The sequence below is a fragment of the Oxyura jamaicensis genome (assembly GCF_011077185.1).
Source record: "Oxyura jamaicensis isolate SHBP4307 breed ruddy duck chromosome 6 unlocalized genomic scaffold, BPBGC_Ojam_1.0 oxy6_random_OJ106678, whole genome shotgun sequence".
Lineage (NCBI taxonomy): Eukaryota > Metazoa > Chordata > Aves > Anseriformes > Anatidae > Oxyura > Oxyura jamaicensis.
In genome coordinates this window covers 20,309-44,929 of record NW_023304039.1, presented here as the reverse complement: position 1 = coordinate 44,929, position 24,621 = coordinate 20,309, and the positions used below count along the sequence as shown (strand labels likewise).

At 46.6% G+C, this 24,621-nt stretch overlaps 1 protein-coding gene across 3 annotated transcripts; it reads right to left on the bottom strand.

Moving 5' to 3' along the window:
• Positions 1–83: 83 nt before the first annotated feature.
• Positions 84–24,386, bottom strand: LOC118157561 (prosaposin). Of its 3 annotated transcripts, none has more exons than XM_035311954.1 (15): positions 24,253–24,386; positions 14,817–14,950; positions 13,687–13,761; positions 11,562–11,687; positions 11,114–11,308; positions 10,080–10,223; positions 9,495–9,551; positions 8,383–8,391; positions 6,601–6,717; positions 5,651–5,746; positions 5,247–5,433; positions 4,939–5,090; positions 3,477–3,557; positions 2,820–2,927; positions 84–2,237 (listed from the first exon to the last, which is right to left on the bottom strand). In XM_035311954.1, the coding sequence occupies exons 1-15, from the start codon at positions 24,293–24,295 to the stop codon at positions 2,202–2,204; spliced, it is 1,560 nt and encodes a 519-aa protein (XP_035167845.1). In that variant the 5' UTR covers positions 24,296–24,386; the 3' UTR covers positions 84–2,201. The 3 variants fall into 3 exon arrangements, with proteins under 3 accessions (XP_035167845.1, XP_035167846.1, XP_035167847.1); XM_035311955.1 differs by having other exon boundaries at positions 8,383–8,388; XM_035311956.1 differs by lacking the exon at positions 8,383–8,391.
• Positions 24,387–24,621: the final 235 nt, after the last annotated feature.

Sequence of the window (24,621 nt, the reverse complement as noted above, 5' to 3'; positions counted from 1 at the left end):
TGCCCTCTTCTGTGGCAAAGGGACGCTGACAAGATCAAGATCCTTCAGCAGCTAGTGCACGCCAAGGAAAGAAACAACACCCACTGGTTTACAGTTTTTATTGTTCATTAAAGAAGCTTTTGTGCAAAAATCAAGACAATGTTCTTTAGAAAGCAACTGCACGTCCCCCCACACGTGTAACTCAAGCGGGTCAGGCGCCACATTCCACAGGAAGTGAGAAAACTGAAGAGATCCCCAGCAGGAGCACAAGACTTCCCCCAGCTCACCCTGCCCTAGAGGCTGCAGGAATCAACCAACCACTCACTGCTAAAAAACACACAAGAATTAAAACCCTGCCAGCCCGTAAGAGCAAGTGCTGACCCACTCCCACCCCCCAAAAACTCACACAGAAGAGCGCCATCCCCTTTAAAAAAAATCCTGTGCTACGTGCTGTGGTGTGACACAAGCTGTACCTCTAGGGCAGCGATGCTGAAAAGAGCCCACTGCCTATCTGGCGTATCTACCCCTGCTGGGATACGCTGCTGGAACCACTGCACAAGCCTGCCAAGACAGAAAGCTGCAGGTATTTTACATTTTTAGAGGAAATTCATTATTTTTTGAAGCAGTGAGCACTTCAGAGTTCTGTACACATACAAACAGGAAAGACAGATCAGTACTGGTATCTGCCGACACTGCCCAGACATTCAGTATGTACAAGTAGTAATAAAAAGCTGCAGCTGAGTGGTTTCCCGCTGAACTCCACGAAAATCAGTTTGCTTGTTCCTGAAGCACTGTTACTGGAGCTCCCGCCTCACCCAAGTGACCGCACAGAGAGGAGCAGTTGCTGGCACCTTTCTGTAGAGGACTGGAATTTTCAAAGCTCCACCTCAGCCCAGCTTCTCCTCCCCAAAGGTCTCTCCAGAGCTACTCCGGTGCCCTTTGGGGTGCTAACTTGCTCAGAATTTTGCCTTCAATGCCGGTAAGGTGCTGCGAGGTCTGTCTCAAGCAACATGATTCTCATCCTCAAGCCTCATGACCTCATGGGCCTGACTTGTTTCCAGGGTAGCAGCCTGCCTTGGAAGTCTCCTGTTCAAAATTTGGGGCCATTTCAGTGGGATACTTTCTTACTGCACCACTGCAAAAGGCAGCTTGCCAGGTATGTCAAAGACCTACCATAGCCTTCTTACTCTCTGCCATCTCCACTCACTGCTTAGAGACATTTCCCAACAGAAATGGAAACTCCAGGGGAAAAGGAATTTATACTTCCAGCTACTCAGAAGGATGAATGCCAGTGAGACCGGGTGGCAGCAACGGAAACTGCCTGCAAGCCTCACAGCGCCTCTAAGCTTTGGGTGACTGAAATATGCTGTGAGAGAAAACCAAAAGCAAGGACTGAAACAGCTGCAAGACTAAGCAGAATTGAGCAACTAGGGCAAGGAAAAAAAGGAGCCATTCCTTAAGGATGTCGCAGCATGCTTCAAAAGACTGAAATCCCACTGTTCAGGGCTCGACAATAAAACACCCACGTTGAGACTGAGCAGGCCAAGGAAATAAAGAGGACATGATCTAATATCGAGGGAGGGTTTCCTTGCCTATAACAACACCACAAGCTGTAAGCGTGGTCACTCAAGTGCAAATGCATCTTTTTACATACCAGTTACTTTGGAAGTTAGCTGGGCACACAAAGCCCCCCTTCCCTGCATCTGTAAAGCTTTGAAAATTCCAGCCGAAGGGATTCCAGGATTCAACATTATCCCTTAGAGTTCCCTACAGTCAAACAGAAGAATTAATATTCCAGCCAGATGTAAAAAACACAAAGCGTGTAGTCTTCCCACTGCTGACTACAGAAAGACATTTGGAAGTTTAGTCACTATCTTCTTCTTCTTTAAATTAAAAGATAGTAGCCTCATTTCATTTCGTCTTCTCTGCCATTCTTCCCAGCACCTAAAAAACACTTCAGCCTACCAATTAAAATCTACAACACACTGACTATTTTTAGGAGCATAATGAGTTAAACTGTACAATCAGAAGTATCTTTGTTAAGTCAACAATGAAGATCTGATCCTTCAACAGCAGCACTGCTACAGAAGAGTTACGATAAAGGGACTTGAAGGTCAAATTGTTAATGAGGCAGAGAGGAGGGACATTTGAGATACAGCTCTCCAGCCTCGGCCCACACTTCTAAGAGCCATGGCAATCCTTCAGAACTGGAAATAATTCTTCTAGTTCCATACATGACGTTTGCAGTGATCAACAGCCTGCAGGGAAAGAAATAGCATACGTGAGTGGGAAAAAGCCTGTTAGCAAACAAGCGGCCACTTATATATACAATTAACACCTTATTCTGAGCTAAGGTCCTGGGATCAAATCTGTTTTTCTTTAAACAAGTGATTCCATGGAGGACTACAGCAAATAATATTTTTGTCCCCACCCAGAAGCTTCAGGAAAGAATGTTGATGACTCTTGGCCAGTAAACGGCCTGGCAGAGAGCGCATCAGCCCACAGCAATACTGAAACTTCTAGAGCCTGATCAGAGGTCATGACATGGTCTGCTGGCTTTTGGATCACAGGCTAAATATAAAGCTCACGCTGCACCTTACTGCAGATTCTGAAATGCCTGCAGAGAAAGAGGCAAGGGGTGAGGAATCAGTCTGCTTGAGAAAGCTAAGAGCTGTGGAAAAACCTCTTATCAGACTCACCCAGCTCTAGCTGGTACCCACTTGCTTTTTGAAACTGAAATTCATCCACTTAAGAGCATGCTACAGAAGCCAGAAAAAATAGTTTTTAAGGAGGTACCAAAGACCAACAGGAAACTCAAGGCAGAATCCTGCCGTACGTACGTTGCACTGGGCAGCAGTCTCCATGTTCTTACACCAGTAACCAGGACCCCAGACGCAAGCATCATTGCCCAGGAGGGGCTGTTTAGCTGATCCACAGACTCCTAGTTTCTGTGAAAAGAAGAGCAGCACAGTCAGTATCTCTCCATTTGCACCAGAAGACCTTGACTGCAGCCCCACACCTGAGCTTCCAACTGAACAAGTGCAGGAGCAAACCCGAGGTGGCTTCAGGAGCTCCCACAGCACCATGCTCCGCTGACAGCTGCAGTAAATCTGCAGCAAATCTGACAAGGAAGACTTAAGTTAGCACTACTACTTCACATCAGGCCTTGAGAAACAGCTTCTCAAAAGGGACCGTTCAACAACTCTCACTTAACTTCCTCTCGCCACATTCAGGACACGCTATGCTGGTTGCTGAACCCTAGCAGCGGATAACCCTGGCAGCTCCTTCCTTCTGTCCTTCCTTGCACAAGGCTGGCAGTCAAACAGCTGGCCATTCATTACGCCCAAGGCCTTGCACAAGTGAGTTTGCTCCAAGCATTCAGCGTGCTAATCTTTATTCCAGCAGAGTTTCTGCATGCTAGGCACTGAAAGGCGCACAGAAGAGCGGGCAGGACCGTAGCAGAACCCATCCTGAATAGAACTAAATGCCATTCTCACCGTGCAAACAAAAGTGGGATCCATCATCTCTGCCAGGAGTTGCACAACCACGGGTTCATACTGTTCCACAAACTGAACACACTGTAACAAAACACAGGTTGAGAGATTTAGTTGTTAAAAGAGATTCATTTGTTAAAGCCCTGAAAAGACTAGAGGAGGATATGCTCTTTAGCAGGCAGGCCCAGGCCCCCCAGTAATACACACCGAAACAATAAACCAGAGACTTGAGCTCTGCAGAGGAAAAAGGATTCAGCAGCACATTAACTACAAAACCAGGTCATTTTTAGCTGGCTCACACCTATTTGCAGACACAACTGAGTATGTACAAGGCTACGATTAGAAAGATGTCAAAAAGAAGAGAACCAAAGCAGGACAGACTTTGCTATGTTTAGCCTCTGACAGCAGAGATCACTGCGATTTCAGGAGGAAAGCTCACTCAAGTAGGAGACAAACATCCGAAGCAGGCTGGCAGCAATGCACTCGTAATGCCTCTTCAGCATCTTCAGCCCAAGCAGCCAGCATTTACTGCAGCAGCACGAGTGCTTCCCATCATCAACAGCCAGCCCTCTAGTGGAGAGGCCATCTCTGAAGCACAGAGATGTTGGCACTCTCAGCAGAGACTAATGGCACCGATTAATAAGTCAACCACAGCTATTACACAGCTGCACAGCAGTTAGCAGGAATAGCTGTTTCACAGCTACTTTAAGCCCGTGTATTATATGCCTGCTAAACTTCTAAGCAGTCATCACTGCTGAGCTGACACTCAGCAGTCACCTAATAAGATTTTCAGGTAAATCTTGATAGCAGTGGCCTAACAGGTGTTGCCTTTTGCTATCTCACTGGAATTATGCCAGCCGACTTCCAATTACTTTGTTAATCCCCTGAACAAGATCAGTGAGGTGGGGAGAGAAAAAAAAAAAACAACCTTCAGCTGTTCCTACCCACTGTTCTCACAGGATTTCCAGGCAGGCCTTTACTGACTGCAAATTAGTACAACAATCCAGCCAGTCAACCCTTTGAATAGACAGAGGCTTTCAAGGGCCTGCCAACCCCCAAGGATAGGGAATGGGAAAATCTCGTGGAAAATCTAGTCCCTCCACACCCCCAGACTCCTTCCAACCTCTGCAGAGGGAAAGATTCCTCCAACTCTGGCATGTTATACTGACTGTTCTCATAAAAACCACCATGAGACACTACCCTCCGGCTTTTCCAAATACTCTGCAAGATGTTTCATCCTTTTGTTCATCTTTGACTGCCTTATTCCAAGTGGAAGGCAGGCTGCCATGCAGCCAGCACTGCCGCAGATCAGGTCTTCTCTCCCCCACCTCACACACAACTTTTTTTTTTTTTAACTCCCTTTCTCTACTGCACACAGGAGGTTGCTGTGCTTTTGTGCTAACTAGTGAAGAGTACCAGATCAGCAAGACCATTGCTTTTTAGCCTGCTACACAAGATGCTTTACCTGATCACTGACAGACTCTGGCAGGAAGTGACAGACTTTTTCCAGTAAAGCCTCAATCTCAGCTGTTGTGGCGTTCTTCTCAAGCTCTTTGTCTGCATAAGCAACTATCATCTTGCAGATATCACAGAAGCCACCTGCAGGTTTCACCAAAACTGACAAGACAAAAAAAGCATCAACACTTTGGTAGTTCCCCCAAATAGAAGAAAGGAGGCAGCATCACACCAAGGATAGAAGCATGCGTCCTCACAGAAGATGTAACCACAGGTGAACTGCTCATTTAGCAGCAATATTAATTCCTCATTACCAACCTGGCTGCTGTGGAGGCTTGTTGGCTGCACAGCACTTGAGCATCACACACACAGCTTCAGGATTTGTTGCTTCCAAGAGCATGTCAATCAAAGCCTGGCCATAGACTTCTATGAAGTCCTTACACTGGTCTTTGACACTTGCTGGGAACAGGTAGCAGATGACCTCCATTTCATGCACAATTTCCTCCTGGGGCACAAGGAAGGATTAGTAGCAATCACACAGAAATCTGACTCAATCCAAAACTAAGTTTTTTGCTTACTCTGTCCTAACAAAGAAAGAGGAAGCTCTTGTTCTTGTGAAAGTCAATAACAGAATTAACTTTCCTTCCCTCTTCTAAAGCAGCCATGAGTCAGCCCCATTTTAGCTGAAGCCTTGGTAAAGGTTCCATTTGTCACTTACACACCTCTGTCTTGTTGCTCTCCAACAGGCCAGTCACTTCTTTCACCATAGTCTCACAGATTTCACACAAAGAAAAGGTCTTGTCTTGAACCGAGGCTTTCTGAGCACACAAACATTTATACAAAACAATAAATCAACACATGAACGGGTTTGACAGAGAACAATTCATGAAAGATCGGTCTAACAGCAGTCACGTTCAGGCCCAGCGCACTAACTTATTTACCTGGCTAGCCAGTTTGAGCCGTATTTAAAAGGTCTGGCAGAACCCAAAACCTCAAAGGTCTTAGTAAAATGCCTTTCTGAAAAGTAATTTTGTATGATTATTTTAGACCACAGTCCTCACGTTGAGTAAGGCAGGGAGCCGAATCTGGTAAATACAGAAATAAGCACTGCCACAGTGGCTGGAGGCAAGGGAAATATGAAGTGTATTTTAAAATACACTGAGACCAAAGTTTGTTAGAACTGAAAGCATCCTCCTGTTTGGAAAAAAATCAAACTGAATGACTTGAAGTAAATTGTTTGAACTCTGTTCATCAGAGGATAACTGTCTGCGAGAGACTTTCCTTTTGAAAAAAGCTCAGCCTGCTTTTCAACCCGAGGGCTGTGGGGAAGCTAAGGTGCTTCTCCAAACTGAGCTCCAGTGTTTTGACTCTGATCAGAATCATCTGCGCATGGGTAATGCTGTCCCATTTAAAAGTGTTCAAGGGATAACTACCCATGCAGAGCAAAAACAAAATTCAGCTATTTGCCCTCTAGTGTGGGGGCACTATAGAGTTACAGAACAAGAGTTCCTGCTTTAATTCTACCTCAAAAACAAGAGGCAAGGATTTCCTAGCCAGGAAGACTTAGAGCATTCTGCACATAGAAGCTTTTATTTTTCTGTTCCATCCAGTTCATTACAGTAAAGCAAACATGACAGCAAAGCTACTGAGAACAAAGAGTCATCCATCTTACCTCCACAGTTTCCATTTTCACTTCACGAACCACTTGAGCTGGCACCAGGGTCTGAAGGGGAACAGATTTCTTCACAGAAGGACAGAATCCAACCATGGCACAGATGTCCTTTGGTTGCTGGAAGAAGAGGTATAACATATTTAAGAAAGGTATAAAAGACATTGCCCTTTTTAGGGAGCTTGTGGGAATGCAAACAGAGCAGGGGCCAAAGCTTTAAAAGGCTCCAACACAACTAGAGTTTCAAGACTACTTCTACTCCAAGTACTGCCAAAGCATTTGATATGGTTATAGACAGGACAACTACCAAACGAAACTTAGCAGCTCCTTTAAAAGAGGAAGAGGTTAGGCCACATCCATTTAAAAACCCGTTTTCCAGGAGCTAATACACTATGCAAGCCCTTCAAAGGAGTTGACTTAAGAGCTACCAACACCAAAACAGACCACCACCGTCCCGTCAGACCTGCATCCATAAGCTGCTCCCCTGAAAGCTCCAAGTTATTACAGAAGAGGCTAATTATCCTGACTCCAGAGTTCACCCAAGAACTGAAAGAAGTGCCTAGGAGAAAGGACCCCTTTTCTCATCCACAAGCTACCTTCTTTAAAGCATCCAGTAACACCACACTTTGCAAACAGAAACAGATTCCTGCATTACTGAACACAGCCTATAAGAAACAAAAGTTAACCGTGTTAAAGCCTAACCCTTTTTTTTTAAAAAAAAAAAAGTATTTGCAATATCCTATACGAATTTCTAGTGTTCTTCTCACCGCCAGAGCAAGAACAGAAACAAAGCCTTTCCAAAGGCCAAGTCTTTTGAGCAAGTCTTAAAAACTGATGTTACTAAATGCAAAGTTAGATGCTCAGCATTAGGCAGACAAACTACTCTAAGGAGACCACACTACCTAGACAGTGAGAAGGGCTGCATGGAACATACTGAATTTGAGTTGCCATCATCCTTCTGCCCCCCCAACCCAAAAGTCTATTTAAGCTATAAAAGTTACCTTTGGTCCTACGGGTAATTAGAAAAATCACACCCCACCCTGTTACCAGGGCATGGAGCTCCTCACAGCAGAGGCTTATGCAACAGCTTGTATGCATCACGCCATGTCCTCATGCACAGGCAAAAGCAGTGTCTCCAAGTGACAGTGCTGCTTCAGAGCACATCAGGCAGTACCTTTAAGTCAAGCCCTTTGGTTCATGCATTGTAGTAAGCGTTTCCCCATAGTCGTGTTAAAGCCACACCCACATACACGCCACAGGTTCTCTCTCAGAGAGATGACAGACACAAGGTCTCCCAGGACTGGTTAAATGAGAAGCCCAAACAGCTCTAGCGAGCAGGAGCCTAAAGGCCTCCTGCACCTTCTTGTCAATTCTGAGCACCCCTACAACCGATCCACTACAAATTTAAAGATTAACCAAGAAAGGACACGGGGACAGCTTCACTCAAGCCCTTTCGAGCCCAAATATGAAACCAGAAGCTGACAGGAGCCACTGGCTTGCTCTCCCCACGTGTATCTGGTATGAAAATGAGCAGATCTTCTGCTCCACCAGCTGAAATCTTGGTATCACAGGCTGGTAGCCAGAGCTGCAAGTTAAGACTGATCCACTGGAGGAAGTCTACTGCCTTTCCCTGTTTTAATCACATAAATATCCCTTGTATCTGTCAAAACTGAGTACAATCACACCATGTACACAGCTAATAAAGCAAGAAGTGAACTACAAGCCCTTCAAGAGCAGTAAGTGAACTACAAGCAGGCTATCACCACAGGCAAGTTGCTCACCTACCTGATCCTTCTGTTGACAAAGGAGATTGGAGACAGAGGAAGATAGGAGAAATTAAAGATAACAGTTAAGGAAAAAAAAAAGTCAAGCATTTGAACTGCATAAACTCTTTCCACGAAGACAGAGCATGACACTGGCCCCATCCCAAAGATACCCCTAAACTTTAGCAGTGCTACAGCAACCCACACTGAATATTTAATTGCACTGTGCTAACCAGCGTTATTTATTTGAAGCTATTCAAATATCCTGGGCAAGACTACATTCAGTCTGAAAACTCAGCCAGATGCAAGGTGTGGTCATATTTTGTTTTCAGGTGTCAGCAAACTACACTGCAATGCTTACAGTTAGAAACTAGCTCTCGTTGGAGTAAGGAGGCGTTGTTGTCCTGCCCCCAGCTAGAAGTGTAAAAACAAAAAAGGCCTCTGTGTTGCCAAATTCATGTTCACAGCAGCCATAGACTCTATTCATAAACTCATGCCGTAACTTGCTACATATTTGCACTGCATTCTTTAAAGAAAGACCTGCCCTTTTTGAAAAAAATAAATTATTTGAGGTCTGGGTAAAGAAAAATGCTATGGAGGTAAATTACATTGCTGCTGCAGAAGACCAGGACTGGTGCAGTACCACTTGCTTTCTACAGCTCCTATCACGAGGCCAGAGAGCAGCAGATTTGGGACACCAATTCCACAGTGAGGAGGTTTAGTCTTGCTGAAGCAAGACACATTATCTCTAGCACTTACTTGAACGTATTTTGCAACCCTGTGACACAGACCAACTCTAACATGCTTACACAGTATTTGGGGGCAAGAAGTGGTATAAATACAGGACTGGGAAAATACAAAAGAAAACACAAAACATTTTCCTCTGTGTCTCAAAGCACTGGAGTGCCTTTTGCACTGGTGAAATAGTTGTGGAAGAAGAGGAAAGAGCTGAAGAAAACATTTGGGGACTTAGGTCACTACCCAATTAAAAGCCAAATTCGAAGTGTTAACAACAAGACTCAATGCAGTAAAAGTCCGGGTAGAGCTTTTGCTCTGTGTTTCCTGCTTCCAAATAAGTCAGCTACTCAAAGCAGAAAAATGAAAAGAACAAATATTACAGTTTACTGATCTTACCATGTGCATCATCATCTGGATAGCCAAGTCAGAATATTCAGAGATATAGCTCTTGCACTGCAGGAAGTGGGAAAAGAAAGTCTTGCTGTAATTATCAAGCCACTTAAGCTGTAGAGGCAACCTAGAATTTCCTAGTACTTCTCAAAGTATTAATTTACATGCTCTACTTAATAACTATACTGTTGTCTTTCAGAGCTCGTCCCAAACACGAGATGACATTTCAGGTTACACAATCATTGCCCACATAGCTGTTTATCTAGCAAGTCCTTCTGTTCCTCTCAGGTCAAAAGCACATTGGTGTGACCCCATTACCCTGCCAGGTCACTTTTATGAAAAATGTCTTTAAGGGCTATCAGCAACTTCCTTCTTCAACCTTCTTCCCCTCCTACCCACTCCCACCACCATTTGTTTGGCCAGAAAGCTCATGATTTCAGCGCTGAGGTGTTGTTGTTATACTGTGTAACATATCCCATGTTACACATGCTTCTTTGTTTAATTAGAGATTCTACAGAGAGGACTAAGGCACTGACAAATTATTTTATGTTTATACACAGAAATGGATTTTTAAGCAGAAAGATAGCTTACCATATCAGCCATTCCAGGTCCCAAACGGTCACATTCCTCCTTGGCATGAGCAACTAAAGACTTTACAAACGATGAATTTGTCCTGACAGCTTCCTGAACATCAGTAACCAGCTGAATGCAGTCTTGGCACACATCCCCATTTCCCTGGGCAAAGAGTGAAAAGCTTGAATTGACACATCAAGTAGCTAATTTTAGAAGCTTCCATTACTAGTAAGTTTAAAAGCTATTTTAAACTATATGCAAACCTAAATAAATATGCTATAGAATACCTAGTATAAAAAGACAAGCTGCTGCTGGTATGTGCAACAGCCACTAGGTGGAGGTTAGGTACCTACCTACTCAGCTGCAAAACCCAAGATAACTGTTAAGATACCCATCAAAATCTCTTGGGTTTGTTTACAGACCACAGGGGAAAGGCTTCCAAATCAGGCATAGCTCTCCACCCACAGCAGCTTGTTCTCCACCCACCCGTTAACTCCCATACCTAAGCTCAGCCTCTGCTCCCAGGTTCATAGTCCGATCTATTCCCCTTTGTCAATTACTTGTTTCTGAGCCAGTCACCTCTGGACTCAGAGACACATGCTTCCTCTGAAGGGCACAGTCAGGAGATTAATCCCAAAGTAGAATTCTTTTTTCTTTGAATGCTGGTGCCAAACTGGTGCCCAAGTTGCTCTTGGAAGAAACTGTTTCCAGCAAGACCTGCTTGACTGCTTGACAGTCCTGGATGGGAACAGCCCAGCACAAGGCTTAGCTTTACAGGTTAATCCAAAGCAACACATGCAGCCCACGTGGGCTGCAGCTATTACCTCATTTAGCTTTAAACCCACAGGTTAAGGAAAAAAAATTATCTGTATATATGCAGCAGCACAAAATTCGCTAGGAGACAGTATCTCAGGTGAAGCACAAACGCTGAATTTGTGCCCAGGACAATCCCTTGCCAGGGATTATCAGTAAGCTCTTACACAAAGGAACACTGGCACTCTGGAACAGAAAGTTCTCTTCTCTTGCACCGCATAATGTCACTGCATTCTTACCTTAGACTTCTGCTTGGGCTTGTCCTGAGGGTAAAGGAGGAGAGGCACGTTAGCCATAAGCGGGGATGCCAGTTCAGAGAAGTCCAGCTCTGGTATCTTATTGGTCTGGAGTTGTTTCTGAAGTTTCATTGCTGCAAGGTGCTTCTGAAGGGACTGGCACAGTGAGAGGGCACTGCATACAACTTCAGGTTTATCCTGAGGGAGATAAGATACATAAACAAAAGCTCTAGACTGATGGCACCGTTGTATGACGGAGCAGAGAATCAGTCAGCTGAAACATTACAGCAAGGGAAAGTGTTTCAGAGTAAGGAAGCGATGTTCAAATTTAAAGAACACCAACGAAAGTTGTCTCAGAAACCAAGGATCACATGCACCATCTTACATAGAACAGAAATTCAGGAACCAGCAAGAGCACAATTTTCAATTCAGTTACAAGTCATTTACTTACAAACTCTTCTTTGACCATATCCATGATAACTGGTAGGTAGGAGTCCACAATTTCTTTGCACTCAGAGGCCAGGCCTTGATCAGGAAGAAACTCGCATGTCTTCTCCAAGTAAGAGCGGATCTCATCCTAACAGGACATAAAGTGGGCCATATATCAAAAGCTCTTTCCAAATGCATGATGTAAAGCCTATAAAAGCCCATAGGACTCAGGTATGTACAGGCAGCCAGCAAGCAAAACTAAAATGAGGTTTTCACACAATATCTATCCTGAGTCCAAAGGGACCCACACAGACAGTCAACTCCTGGCTCCACGCAGAACCACCCAAAAACCAAACCCTGTATCTGAGAGCAGTGTCCTAATACTTTAACTCCAGCAGCTCGGTGCTGTGACCACTGCCCTGGGCAGCCTGTCCCAGTGCCTGACCACCTCTGGGTGCAGAACCTTTCCCTAACCCCCAGCCTGACCCTCCCCTGTCCCAGCTCCATGCCGTTCCCTCGGGTCCTGTCACTGTCCCCAGAGAGCAGAGCTCAGCACCTGCCCCTCCGCTCCCCTCGTGAGGGAGCTGCAGGCCACCATGAGGCCTCCCCTCAGCCTGCTCTGCTCTGGGCTGAACAAACCAAGGGACCTCAGCTGCTCCTCACACACCTTGCCCTCTGGGCCCTTTCTCTTTGTAGCCCTCCCTTTGGACACTATCTAAAGCTTCACTTGAATTCAAAATTACATCAGCTGGCTTTCCCTTGGCCAGCTAGGTGAGTGACCTTATCATTAAAGGAAATCAAGTTTAACCAGGACCTTCTCCTCAGTGAACCTATGTTGCCTGTGACCAACAACCACACTGCCCTTCAGATGTTTTTTGATAACCCCCAGAATAATTTTCCCCATAACTTTACCAGGCACTGAATTGAAACTGACAGGCCTGTAACTACCAGGGTCTTCTTTCTTCCCTTCTTAAAAAAATGGAACGATGTTTGCCAGCTTCCAGGCAACAGAGACCTCTCCAGATTCCCAAAACCAATGAAAAATAACAGAGGTCCTGCAATGCTGCTCTGAGGTCACTGGGACAAATCCTATAGACTTATAGGCATCTGGATGGAACAGTAAATCCCACAACAGGTCGGGGTTGGGTGTGAGTTTATCATTCCTGCAGTCACAGTCCTCCAGCTCAGGGAACCTGGGGTCCCAGAGCCCATCACTGATGCCGACAACAGAAGCGAGGAAGGCATTCAAGATCTCTGCTCTGTGTCTCAGTTTGTGAGGTGGCCATCCTCATCAGGTAATGGACCTGTGTTTTCTCTGGCCCTCCTTTTGCTGTTAACATTTAAAAAACCCTTTTTGTTGTCCCTCACAGTACTAGCTGGCTTCAGCTCTGATTGAGCTTTGGCCACACAAATTTTCTCCTTACAAAGGTGAACAACATGGTCACTATGGCCAAGACAGACACCAATCACCACTTCACCCACGAGACCCTCTCTGTTCACAAGCAACACCCCTAGGGCACCTTTCCCAGATGGCCCCCTTAACACCTGTACCAAGAAGTTTTGCATTACACCTTTATTTTCCCCAGTCCTGGACCTTCAGTGAGACCCCACCAAAGCGAAAACTTTGAAATACTTCCTTCAAGGCCTGCACAACACAGTCTTACCCCCACAGACCATTTACATTTAAGAGGAAGTGAAATTATGGGCTAGTGGGAAAGTGATTTGTTCACACAAAGTACTCTGGGTTCATGAAAGATAAAATGAAGTCACACAGCCAAAATAAAGCCCACTTTACCTGCTGCAATCGCCCACTTTACCTGCTACAATCATCCACTTCTACACACTGCACTATCCCACCCTCAAGACTAATGGCCCACTAGAGAACAATCGGAATTAAGCATCTACAGACAATCAGGGACATGTTAGAGAGGGCAAGGCTTGAGAATGTGCTAATCTCTACATCCAAAGAGGCTGCATTTCAAAGCCCTGTAATACCTAACCTAGCCCCTTTCAACATTTGCTGTTCAGACTGGGAAAACATCGTGCAGACCCCTTCTAACTCCTCACCTCGAGACCTTGTTATGACAATGAAATCAGCTAGTGCCTTGGGGCAAGAAGAGGAGCTATGTGCAAGAAGAGGAGCTTACCTCTGTGCCATTGTCCTTCAAAACCTTGCCGACCACTGTCACAAGTTCCTTACACAAGTCACAGGGGATGCTGCTCTAGGGAGAGAAGTAGAGTTACTTGGAAGCAGAATCAAGTGTCTGTAAATGCAGTGTGCAAGGAATAATGTGAAGAACAAGCATTACATTCAGAATTTAAAGAAAAAATCTTGGCTGAAACAAAGACGGGTGCGTTTTAAAAATAGCAAAGCTATTCCAAGCATGTTCCACTCCAGTTTCTTCAGTAAATCAACTTGATATGAGGAAGCAGGTATGCTATCACCCTGCTTATTTCACCTAGTCCCACCACCCTTGAATTGTAAAGTTTATTGCCCTGAGAAGCCCACTCAGGAGCCCGTTTTTACCTTACTCTTTGAAGAGTCCAAATTTCCAAAATGCACTAGAAGCCCAGGAACTCTTCAGACTGCTTCACTCATTTCAATTACGCTCTGCCCTTCTAACATTCCCCTTTTCCCCTACTCTTCCACAAGCTGAAACACGTCTGGGCACATATACATGCAAGGTGGGTTGAATGTAACCCGGTGTAAAATGCCTTTTTCCCCAATAAAGTTGTGAAACACCACCATAAGGGTACAGCTGTATCTATAAAGCAGCACTCACTTGAGGCAGAATTTGAAGAGCCACACTAAACTTGGCAATTTTATCATTATGCACTGTCAGAGCTTCCATAATTTAGCATGTGCTGTATGTAGAGCATTAACCTATGAGAAAGGCCTAAAAATAAAAATGCTGTGTTTATTTTTAAATAAACCTATGAGTTTGGTGTGACTCAGAGCAAGAAAGGGCTCTATGAATTAGCAATCTTCTTAACACAGAGGAATGAGTCTGAAATCCCCTAGCTCTGTTCCACATGCTGCTCAGCAATTGTGCAACAGGTCACACGAGAAGTCAGCAGACAAGTTGTGCAACCCAACGAAATGGAAAGCAACCCTTATCTGCCACCCAAAATTAACTCGTGGCAACCAAGCCTAGTCAGACATGTCAGATGTAGCGCTTAACTCCAATCAGAGACTTGAAAAAATCTTCATCGGCATATGGAAACCAGCCACCCAAGCTACAAGTGGGAAGACGACATCTCAGCAGTTGATACTTACTACAGTGGGCTTGTTCCAGACGTTCTGCTGGCAGTGTTTCACAGCTCCACATTGCGATGCTGTCCGAAGGCTCTGACACCAGACCTCCGGACCCTTTGCACAGTCCTTCTGCCACACAACAGGGCTGGCCACAGCTGCCAAAGGAAGAATCGTTCTTTCAGCTGCACCTTTGAATGATTTGCACTTCAAAGCAAGCAGGTTAATGCCACAGTGTGTAATTACAAACTTTCCATTAGGCCACTGCAGTTTACTAACACTTTTAAGCAGATTTCAACCCAGCAATTTTTATCCTGAGAGGTAAGGATGAGTCCCAAATAGACAGCACAGCCAAAAACCAAAGCAGCTGAACTTCCTCAGCACCTCAGCAGTCCATTCCCCTACCATCCACCTTTCATTACGTGAACAAAAGCCCCAACATTTCCCTTATCACACAGCTACAAGACAACTTGAAACAGAGAAGCCTCTGGTTGCAGAAGCACACTTCAGAGTGCCTGCTGCAGCCCCTGCTCTCCTGTCCTTGCAGCAACTTCCAACTCCGAACCAGCAGCCGCATCTAGCCTGTAATTGCTGTCTGCATTCCTTCTCCTAGGTGAAGACTCTCTTCTCCTGGAGCAACAGAGAGCTGCAAAACTCATGTGATTAGAAGCCACGACTGCACACATTTGCATGGAAGGCTTAAGAGCCAGGTGCAGGCTGAAACACTGCTCACAAAATTTCAAGAAAGTCAAAGCCAAAAAGGGAACAAACAACACGAGACGTTCTATCAAGTAGTTTTTAATCCAATTAAACCCAGTTAGATTTTATTTCTTCTTGGTCAGTTCAGCTGCGTACAAAAAACTGTGTGCAGAAAAAAAAACGAGGACAAGCCCTTGCCTGGACACTGCCTCCACCCCACATGGAGCCGTCGTGTAACCTACAAAATCTGAAGTTAAACACAGACAGCCGCTTACAGGGAGCCTCCCTAGAGATGTGTAAAAGCTCTGTACTGCTAGTAAGCAATGGGACGAGTCAAAGCTCACCTTCTGGCGAATTTTAAGCCTTTTTATTTGTTTATTGTGCTGGCCTGGAAATGCCACTGGACCAGATGCTCAGCTTCACCCTGTTTTCTAATTCCATCCTACCTGTGGGTAGGGTCAATTTCTTCAGCAGTCAGTCTCTCTTAGGTTGCGCTAACCAGGGAAGAAACAACTCCTAAAATCCTACAACAGACAGGCTCCAGTGAAACCTGTTACGGTCTAATCCTACAGCACGCTGCTGTCAAAGTTCAAAAAAACAAGCCTGTTCAAACCTATTAGCTGTAAAGGTGTTTTTCCACAGCCATTATTTTCCCATCAACACTATTTACCCATCGCAAAATGCTGTGAAATTACATTGTCAAGCAAGAAGCAGAAATTAAACTGTTTGATTGCTACGAAGCTTCTAGCGAGGTTGTAACAGATGAATAATCACTTTTCTATTTCTCACCTCTCGACTAGGTAATTAGAGGATCAGCTTAACAGCTGAATTACCAGCACATCTGCTAGGTACCCAGCCAGTGCACATCAAGTAGAGCCAGAGAAACAGTGCTGCATAGGTGACAGTCCGCAGCCTTTCAGCTGTTGATTTCTAAAGCCTGTTTGCACTGCATTTCACAGAGGAATGACCCATTTATTTTAAGAAAAACGTGCTTGGAATACTTTAGCTTCCACACAAGAGCAAGAAGTTTGTCACGCTCTCTCCCAGGAAAAAGCATGGAAAAATGAACATTTTTCAGCAAAGCAGCACATTAGGACTGTAGGAATAAAGTTTCTAAACTCATAAGCATGCACAGTTAGGAAAATATTTACAGATGCCCTGTTCTAATGTGCAACGCTTATCTGGAAGCACTAACAAGAGTAAAGTTTCCAAGTCAGCCTGGTCAGGCAGCTAGCTGTGAGCTCCTGGCAGGCTGACAGCGAGCAAGTAGCCACTTGGTTGAGGAAGGAGTTATTCTTCCCTTTCAGATCCTGGCAGCAAACAGGGCAGGAAGCTCTACAAGGTCGAGTCAAGTCTGTCTAAAGTCAAGCAAGACCTCGACTTTAAACGGGAATTAAGGGCTTCTAACTATTTACAAGTAAAGCTTTTAACCTATGCCTTCAGTTGTGTGCATCAAAATAAAGTCCCTCTCCCTCCCATCTGCAACATGCAATAAAGCTGCAAAACTAAGCAACTACAGAACAACAAGAGTTATGCCAAGCAGTTTCAGCTCTCAGTCTAACAGGTCATCTAAAGCCCAAACTGAGGAATTTGCACAGTAACTTGCACTGGTTTGACCTAGCTCTTAATGGGCCTCCAGTTTTTGTTTGGCTTTTTATTTCAACATACCTGTCGCTCCATAAACTTTAAGATCCACACCAGCTTTGGCATAACGTCTAGCAACTGGTCTTGTTCCTCCATCATCTCTGACCTGCTCATCACAACCACAGGACACAATGCCAGGCCATGGTACCCAGATTTGAGCACAATGGCACAAATGTTACCTGCAATCCTCTGGAGGAGATCGGAGCCACACAAAAAAAATCCCACACAACTCAGAAGAGCCTGAGACAAGTAAGAACAAGTAAGAAGTATGAGAAGCATCAAGCAGTTTGTAAGCAAACACCAAGAGTTACCTATACAATGCAAGCACCACGAACACCTTCCTAGTGGCATTATGTGAAGCCCTCACCCCTGCACACCACCACAGCAGGAAGGGACACCAACACATCTGAAGGGCTTTCCCATCAAAAAAGCCAAGAGACTCAAGAAACCTCTGGCTATAAGCACAAACTTCTACCTGCAGAGAACAGAAGTGTCCTTTCAGCTACGAAGGACATTGGGGAAGTTTGTTATTACCTTCTGAGAAGATAAATCTACATTTGATGCTTTCAGTACAGATCTTTCTTGTCAAATGCTGACAGCAAATTTGCTGGGGCCACACATCGCTGGCACATTTTAGAAGTTACAGAACAAAGGCAACATCTGCTAAGTGAGGCGTCTTTTCTTCCATCTTCCACAGTGACTTTAAATACAAGTAGGCTTGTAGTAGTTTGTATTAGCTTCAGTTGTATTACCCAACAGTTTCTGGTATAAAAGGATGCGTCTTCACTGCATTATCCACCCCTCCCTTTCTGAATGTCCAGGGAAAAACAAACAAAACTAAAAACCTCTACGTTAATTCAGCTTTTGCAGACTCAGAAAATAGCCTTAAGTCCTTTACCATCTCCAGCACTTCTTTCCTTTAGCTTGTTCTCCTCTTTCTTTCCAAGACAGCATTTTTCCTTGTCTGTTATATTACAACCAAACTTCCAAGTGCTGGTTCACAACAGAACAGTTACCTTGCCCGCTCCCTAAAAACCGCCTCTCCAGCAAGACGTGACACCTTAATGTGGTATTTCACATCCCCAGCACAGCAGCAGCCTGAAGAAAACAACGCACTGTCAGTTACCTTGCACAACTCTTAATACTTGCTGGATAAACCCAGTGGGATTACCTTCTTAGTTACCTCTGGCATCCTTTTATTTCACATATTGTTCTTTACCTATCTGAGGTCATCCATTTTTAAGTAGGTTTCTCCTTTCTCTGTAGATTAGCTCTCAACAGTCACATCATGCCCCTCCAAACCTGCTCCCCTTCCAAGAAGTTCTCACAAGCCACTATTTTTAGAGAGCCAAACAAGTTTATCTGTGAAGGCCAGGGTGCTTCAGTACTCCTCCTCTTCTGTGGCTCAGTCCTTCCTCAGCTGGTTTCTTCTGTTTTAGAAAGAACGGCCTTTGCTGCACCAAACTTCTCCTAAACTAAGCAGCGAGAGAAAATGGAGGGGGAAAGAAAAGGGGGAGGTGAAAATGCAATCCACATACCAAATTAGAGCACTTTCAGATGTAAAAGACTTCAGCTTTCGGGCTTGTAGCCAAGCTGACAGCCCACAGGCACCCTGTGATCCTGCCTACTGGCAGCTTCTTGAAACCAAAGATGAGACACTCAAACCCGCTTTGACTTCTCGGATGCTTGTGTCTCTGAGACCACAGAAGCTGTCTCCTGGAACAAATGTTGCCTCAAAAACACAGGCTGACAACCATCAAGCTCCCCAAAATCAGAAAGGCAACAGCAGAAGGAGGAGCAACCTCCTCCCAGAGGCCCAGCTCAGTAACCTAACGCTGCAGGAATATCACTCACACAGTCCTGACAAGCAGCAGCTCCTGCACAGGGCCCTGCCAAGGAATTTGTACCCAACTACTGCCTCTTTCCTCGATGCTCAGTACCTGGGAGGTACCTACAATGGCTGCATGACCAGTCTGCGAGGGCAGCTGCTGGAAAAATGGCTAGGTAATTACCTCTTCTGGCAACAGCCTTCCCTTCCCTCAAGCATCTGCGTTATGCTTACGCCGAGAGCCAGCACCAACTTCTCCTTGAGATGGGCAGAAAAACATCCGAAGCAATCTCCTCCAAAGCAGTACTCAGCCTACTAACGAGACTTTCGTGATCAAGCTAAATTAACACCTTATATAAGCTTCTGTGGCCAGGGATTCTATATGGGCCAGACCGGAGTCCCTAAGGAGCAACAGGATAAAGTGGGAAACCGTCACCACAGATAGATACTCGTCTTGAAAACTCAAGTCTCCTCCAAACTTGACTGCTGGGAAAGCCTGGAGGTAAGCAGCAGTTTTATGGACAAATCAACCTGCAATTGGTGAGCAAAGGGAAGAGCTGAGCTGTTGCTTATTTTAAAGCATTGAAGTCAAATGTGAAAGATAACTTGGGGTGCTATCAACTCTTACGCCTTCATGACAATCCAAATTGTTCCAAATATATTAACATCCATCAGGGGAGAGATTTTTCTCCAGGCTATCCCACTTGGCAGCATTTTAAAAAAGCCATTATCTCCCAGAAGCACCCAGAGACCAAGTGAATGCACCCATCTCCTCCACTCCGCGCTCAGGAACTAAGTTTTCCCCTTTCCTTTTCAGGATTGCCAAGCGTAAGATGTGCTCAAGCTGAAGAAGTCAAGTGGGATCAACTTCTCTTCACCGAATCTTACAAAGTGTCAACAAGTCAAGGGGTGTCCACAACCTCAAGTCCTTTGAAGGGCCCGGTACTCCACAGCCTCTCCGGTCAGTTAGTGAGTTTAAGGAACGTTTCACAAGCTGTAACCAGCTCACATCACACTAAGAACTCATGCCAAAGCCTGCTGTGCTGTTGGATTAACAAGGCAGCGAACGACCGCAGCATCTGAAAGATCGCAGGCAGTTTGTGGGGTAAACAGATGAAATCTGGCTACACATTATTGGTTCTCCAGATGTCAGCTAAAATCAGAGCCTTCCTGTCCGGTATCTGCTGATCAAGTATCAGGCTCGAAACACTGACAGAGTGTAATTCATAGGAAGCAAATTTTCGTTTCTAGCCACGACTGGGCTCTTTCCTCCTCGTGGTGGGGAGCGCCCTCCTGTTCTGGCAGGCTACCTCTGGTGTACAGCATCGCTCCTACCTCAGACGCGCCCTCGCCTCCCACGGCAGAAGATAGACACTGTGGGAGGAGCAGCTTCTGTACATGAAGCAATCACAACAGAATTAAAGATAACAGAACAGGATGAGCCAAAACAGTAACATTAGCTCTTCTGTCCCAGTAAGTGGTCACAGGTCCTGTAGGGCTGCCCGAGAAGCGTAACTTCCACGGCAATCAGAGTTTGCTACGAGGCTGCCAAGCAAGCAGCAACGTCTCCCTGAGATTTTCCTGGGACAGAAGCTGGAAGAGAGATCTGGATGTTCAGAGCATCTGGCAGTCACCGGGGAAAGTGGTCCCATAGAGGATGTTGGGATCTTTCCCAGGAGATTACAGGAAGAATTCTCCCTGCAGCAGAAGTTTTTTCCCTGTAGAAACACGCCTAAACGTTTTTAACATGCTCGCTTTCCATCTCAACTCCTGATGGCTTGCTTTGGGGTTCTCTGGGGAGAAATGGATGGATTTCACATACATTTCTGCAGAAATTCAATACTGAGCACTCCCCTTTCTCCAGGCAAGTAGATTCATCCCACCTGCTAATTACATTTAGGGTGCCACATCTGGATGAGGAGAGACCAAGTTCTTGGCCACGGGTTAAATCGCCATCCCAGCACAGCGCAGGTGAAATCCAGAGACACACCAAGTCTTCAGGAAACAGAAGGGTAGTTCTAGACACCTCTGGGAAGAAACAGTCTCTGGGGCGATGCTCTTTTCCCTGCTGCCATCAGAATGGATGAATGGCAGAGGCAGAGGACAAGAGGAAGCTCCCTTCAGGAAAGGAAGGGCATTAGACCCCCGCAGCTGAGCAGAGAACATATGCCAGAGGGATGAAAAGGGACAGCAACAAAGCAACTGAGAGCAGGAAAAAATGAAGTGCTGAACCCCAGTCTATGCATACTAATCGCCTGCATCCACAGGCGAACATAGTCAAAGGATTCTCAACTTATTACTGAAAAAAAACAAGCCCTGAACTCTCGCTGCAAGATTCAATTACTCTGAATTCAAATCTCTCCAGCTGCAGACTACTGCAGAAGCGGAGAACAAAGTTTAAAAACCAGAGTAAACGGTGCAAGTGTAAGACTCCTTGAGAGGAGGAGAAATACTGGTATCTGAAACTAAATATTGCTCTGTGACCCAACACACAGACAAGCATTACCCCAAAAATACACACGCACACTTCAGAGACCACAGGCGTACCCCGTTCCACTTGCAGCCTCAGCAGCAGCAGACAAGAACTGCTCCACCAGCAGCAGAGCCCAGCCTCCCAGAGAGTCCCGCTGACATCACCGTCACCTGATGGAGACACTTCCAGTTCTGCTGACAAGCTTCCGTCCCCTCTCTCCTTCCACCTTCTGCACTATCTCAGCTTTTAGAGCTTTCCAGAACCGCTCCTTCGTGGTACGATGCACAGCACAAACCAGGGCTGCAGGAAGACCGCACAGACTCCAGCATTTCTGCAGAAGCAGCCAGGCATTTCACTCGGGAGCGGCCGGGAATATGCAGAACAGCTTGTTCAGTTCCTCCGAGAACAATTCTTTCTATTTATGCCCCTTCCGCAAACAACGCGGAGATTGTCCAAGGACAGGTTTACACACCAGTCACGTGGCTGCAGCAGCACTGTCACCAGCGTGTTGTGTGTTGCTGTATACCTCGTACCCACAGCGCTCCTCCAACAGGAAGACTTTTTAAGAGACCTTCCTTCCACTGGCTGCCTAATTTCATCTCCAGCACAAGCGGAGCCTCGCTGTTAGACATCACTTTCCCTGCCAGAACAGGCCTGCAAAGTACAGAGCACCGGTCCAGCCCAATTATCTGCCCTCACCACCTCCTCCAGGAAATTCAGGTCAGGCAGACCAGCTCAGGCCTTCGATTCGGCTGCCGGTTTTCTTTTCTTCAATGTTCTGGCTGGCGTTGGCTAGAGGAATTACCCGTCTTGGGAAGAAGGAAAACTAAGCCTGCTATTACAGGAGGAATAAAAACCACATCCTCAAACTTCTCACTTTCAGCCCCCAGCCTAACTTCATTGTACCAGGAGAAAGAGAAACAAGAAATCTGCCTAGCTCAAGAGATGCCAACTTCTGCTAGAACTCTGCTCCCAGCCTGCCCTCTTTCCTGACGTCAAAGATCAGCAGTAGCCAACAAGCATACTCCCGGTATCACAAGCCCTCGACAACCTGCTTTAATTCCTTCGTGTCTCCTTTAAAGGGAAGATGCACCGGAGCATTTGTAAGTAGGTCAACCAAAAACCCTCACGGCCTAGCAGCCGTGCTGTAAGCCAGCCAAGTAGCTCCATTAGGATACGACGACACGGGCAGCTAGTTTTTGATGCAGCTAATGAGCTAACTTGTCACATGGAAGCGGTGTCCCAGGTTGTCACAGCCAAATCTCCAGAAAAATCTGCACGGCACTACCGTAGGTGAGTCAATTAGTAGGCATAACTGGACTCTGGTGAAAAGAGACAGGTGTTTATTTCTGTTAAAACAGGGACTTCCTAAAGAAAAACAGGACCAACGAGTCTTCTGCTATGCTCGGTTGCATACGCATGCCCTTAACAAGCAGACCAGGCTAACTCTCATTGCTGAACTGGTTTCTCATTACAATTTCCCTAAATACACTAGTGGGAAACGTGGAAGAATGCTTCCAAGACAAATGCTTTTTGCTCTTCAAGCGCAAGAAACTACGATTTTAGTGACCCAAAAACAACCCCAAGGAAAGTGACGACCAACAGGAGATAGTTTAGCACAGAGCCAACCCAGAAACGGTATTACTCTAGCAGATAAACAAGCAGAGGGAAAGGCAGCATTTGCTTTGCTTCCAGCCCGAAAAACCCGAGTTTCTCCACCGAAATGCCCACATACTGGTACAGCAGAAGCGCGCTTCCTGGAGTATAACAGTAGCGCCCGATTCCGCAATACCTGCAGCCTGCCCATTGGTTACACCTACGGCTTTCAGACAGCTACTCAGGCTTTTCTTTAGCCGACTGGTGAACTGTGGCAGGTTTAACGAACAGGCTGGATGTTGACAACATTTACAGGACAGCTCCCCAAAAAGGAAGCCTAGGTCAATCAGTGCATTGCTGTATCACTGCACCTGTAATGTGGGGATCTCCGTGCCACAGCCTGAAGGAATACACCCCTCTGGTCAGCCCAGGAATCTTTTCTATAGCTGTCTAGCTTCCTCAGAACACAAAATGCAAGCGTTGCCCTTGCTGATCTCTAGCCCTGATGGCAAACACGGAATATTTCTCATTTCCCCACCACCGCTTTCACATGGGCAGCGACCAACAGCAACGCAGAGCCAAAGCGATGGGATTTTCCATCTGGAGCAGGAAACCCTAGCGAGAGGAGGCTGTGAACATCACACAACAGGAAGGGCTACCTCTCGGTGCCTCAAAGAGGATTAGCACTGAGCTGTCCCTGAAGTGGACAAGACAAACAGGGCCTCTTGGCCAGCCACTGGAAGCAGGACAGCTGCTAGCGAGCGTCCTTACAGGGCTCTAGGTCATGTAGGTGCCTTTCTCTGCTCACTGCTAGGAGAAATATGAAATAACACGGTGGTGCTGTTAATGCAGAGCCCCCCGAGCCCAGCAGCGCTAAGGGGGCTCCCCACAGCCCCTTCCCCTGCCTGCCGCTCCCCCCCCCCCCGCCTCCATTTCCCCACCCCTGCTCCTCCGAGGCCGCTTCTCCCCCAGGCCCAGCACCGTTAAACCCGGCAGCCGGGCCCGGCAGCTCCGTGACTGCTAGAAGATAAAAAAAAAAATAAACAAACACTTTTATACCCCGCCCCCACCCCCAACACGGCCGGAGGTCACCGCAAGGAGCCCGGGGGGTGCGGGAGGGAGGCGAGGGGAGGCCGGGCCGGGGGGACGGGGTGAGCCCGAGGGTGCTGGGAGGCCCGGGGGTGCTGAGGGGGTGCCCGGGGTCCGCCCGTGCCGCTTACCGGCCGCCAGCAGCGCCAGCAGCCCCAGGAGCGGCGCCGCCATCGTCCCGCGCCCGTCTGCAATGCGGCGCCGCCGCCGCGCCGCGCCCTATTTATAGGCTGCGCCGCGCATGCGCGCCCGGAGCCACGCCCCCGGTGCGCGCCCCCGCTCCTGCGCGTGCGCGAGGGGAGGGTCGCGCCCGGCGCCCCCTCCTCTTCTCTCTCTCCCCCGCCTTTGCTGGGCCCGCGCATGCGCTGTGCGGCGCGGGGCTGAGAGGGGCGCGAAATGGCGGCCGCCGGGCGACGTCACGGCCGTGACAAACGGCCCCAGTAAACGGCCCCCTCTTAACAAACGCCACGGCCCTACTAAACGTCAGGTTTAATGACAAT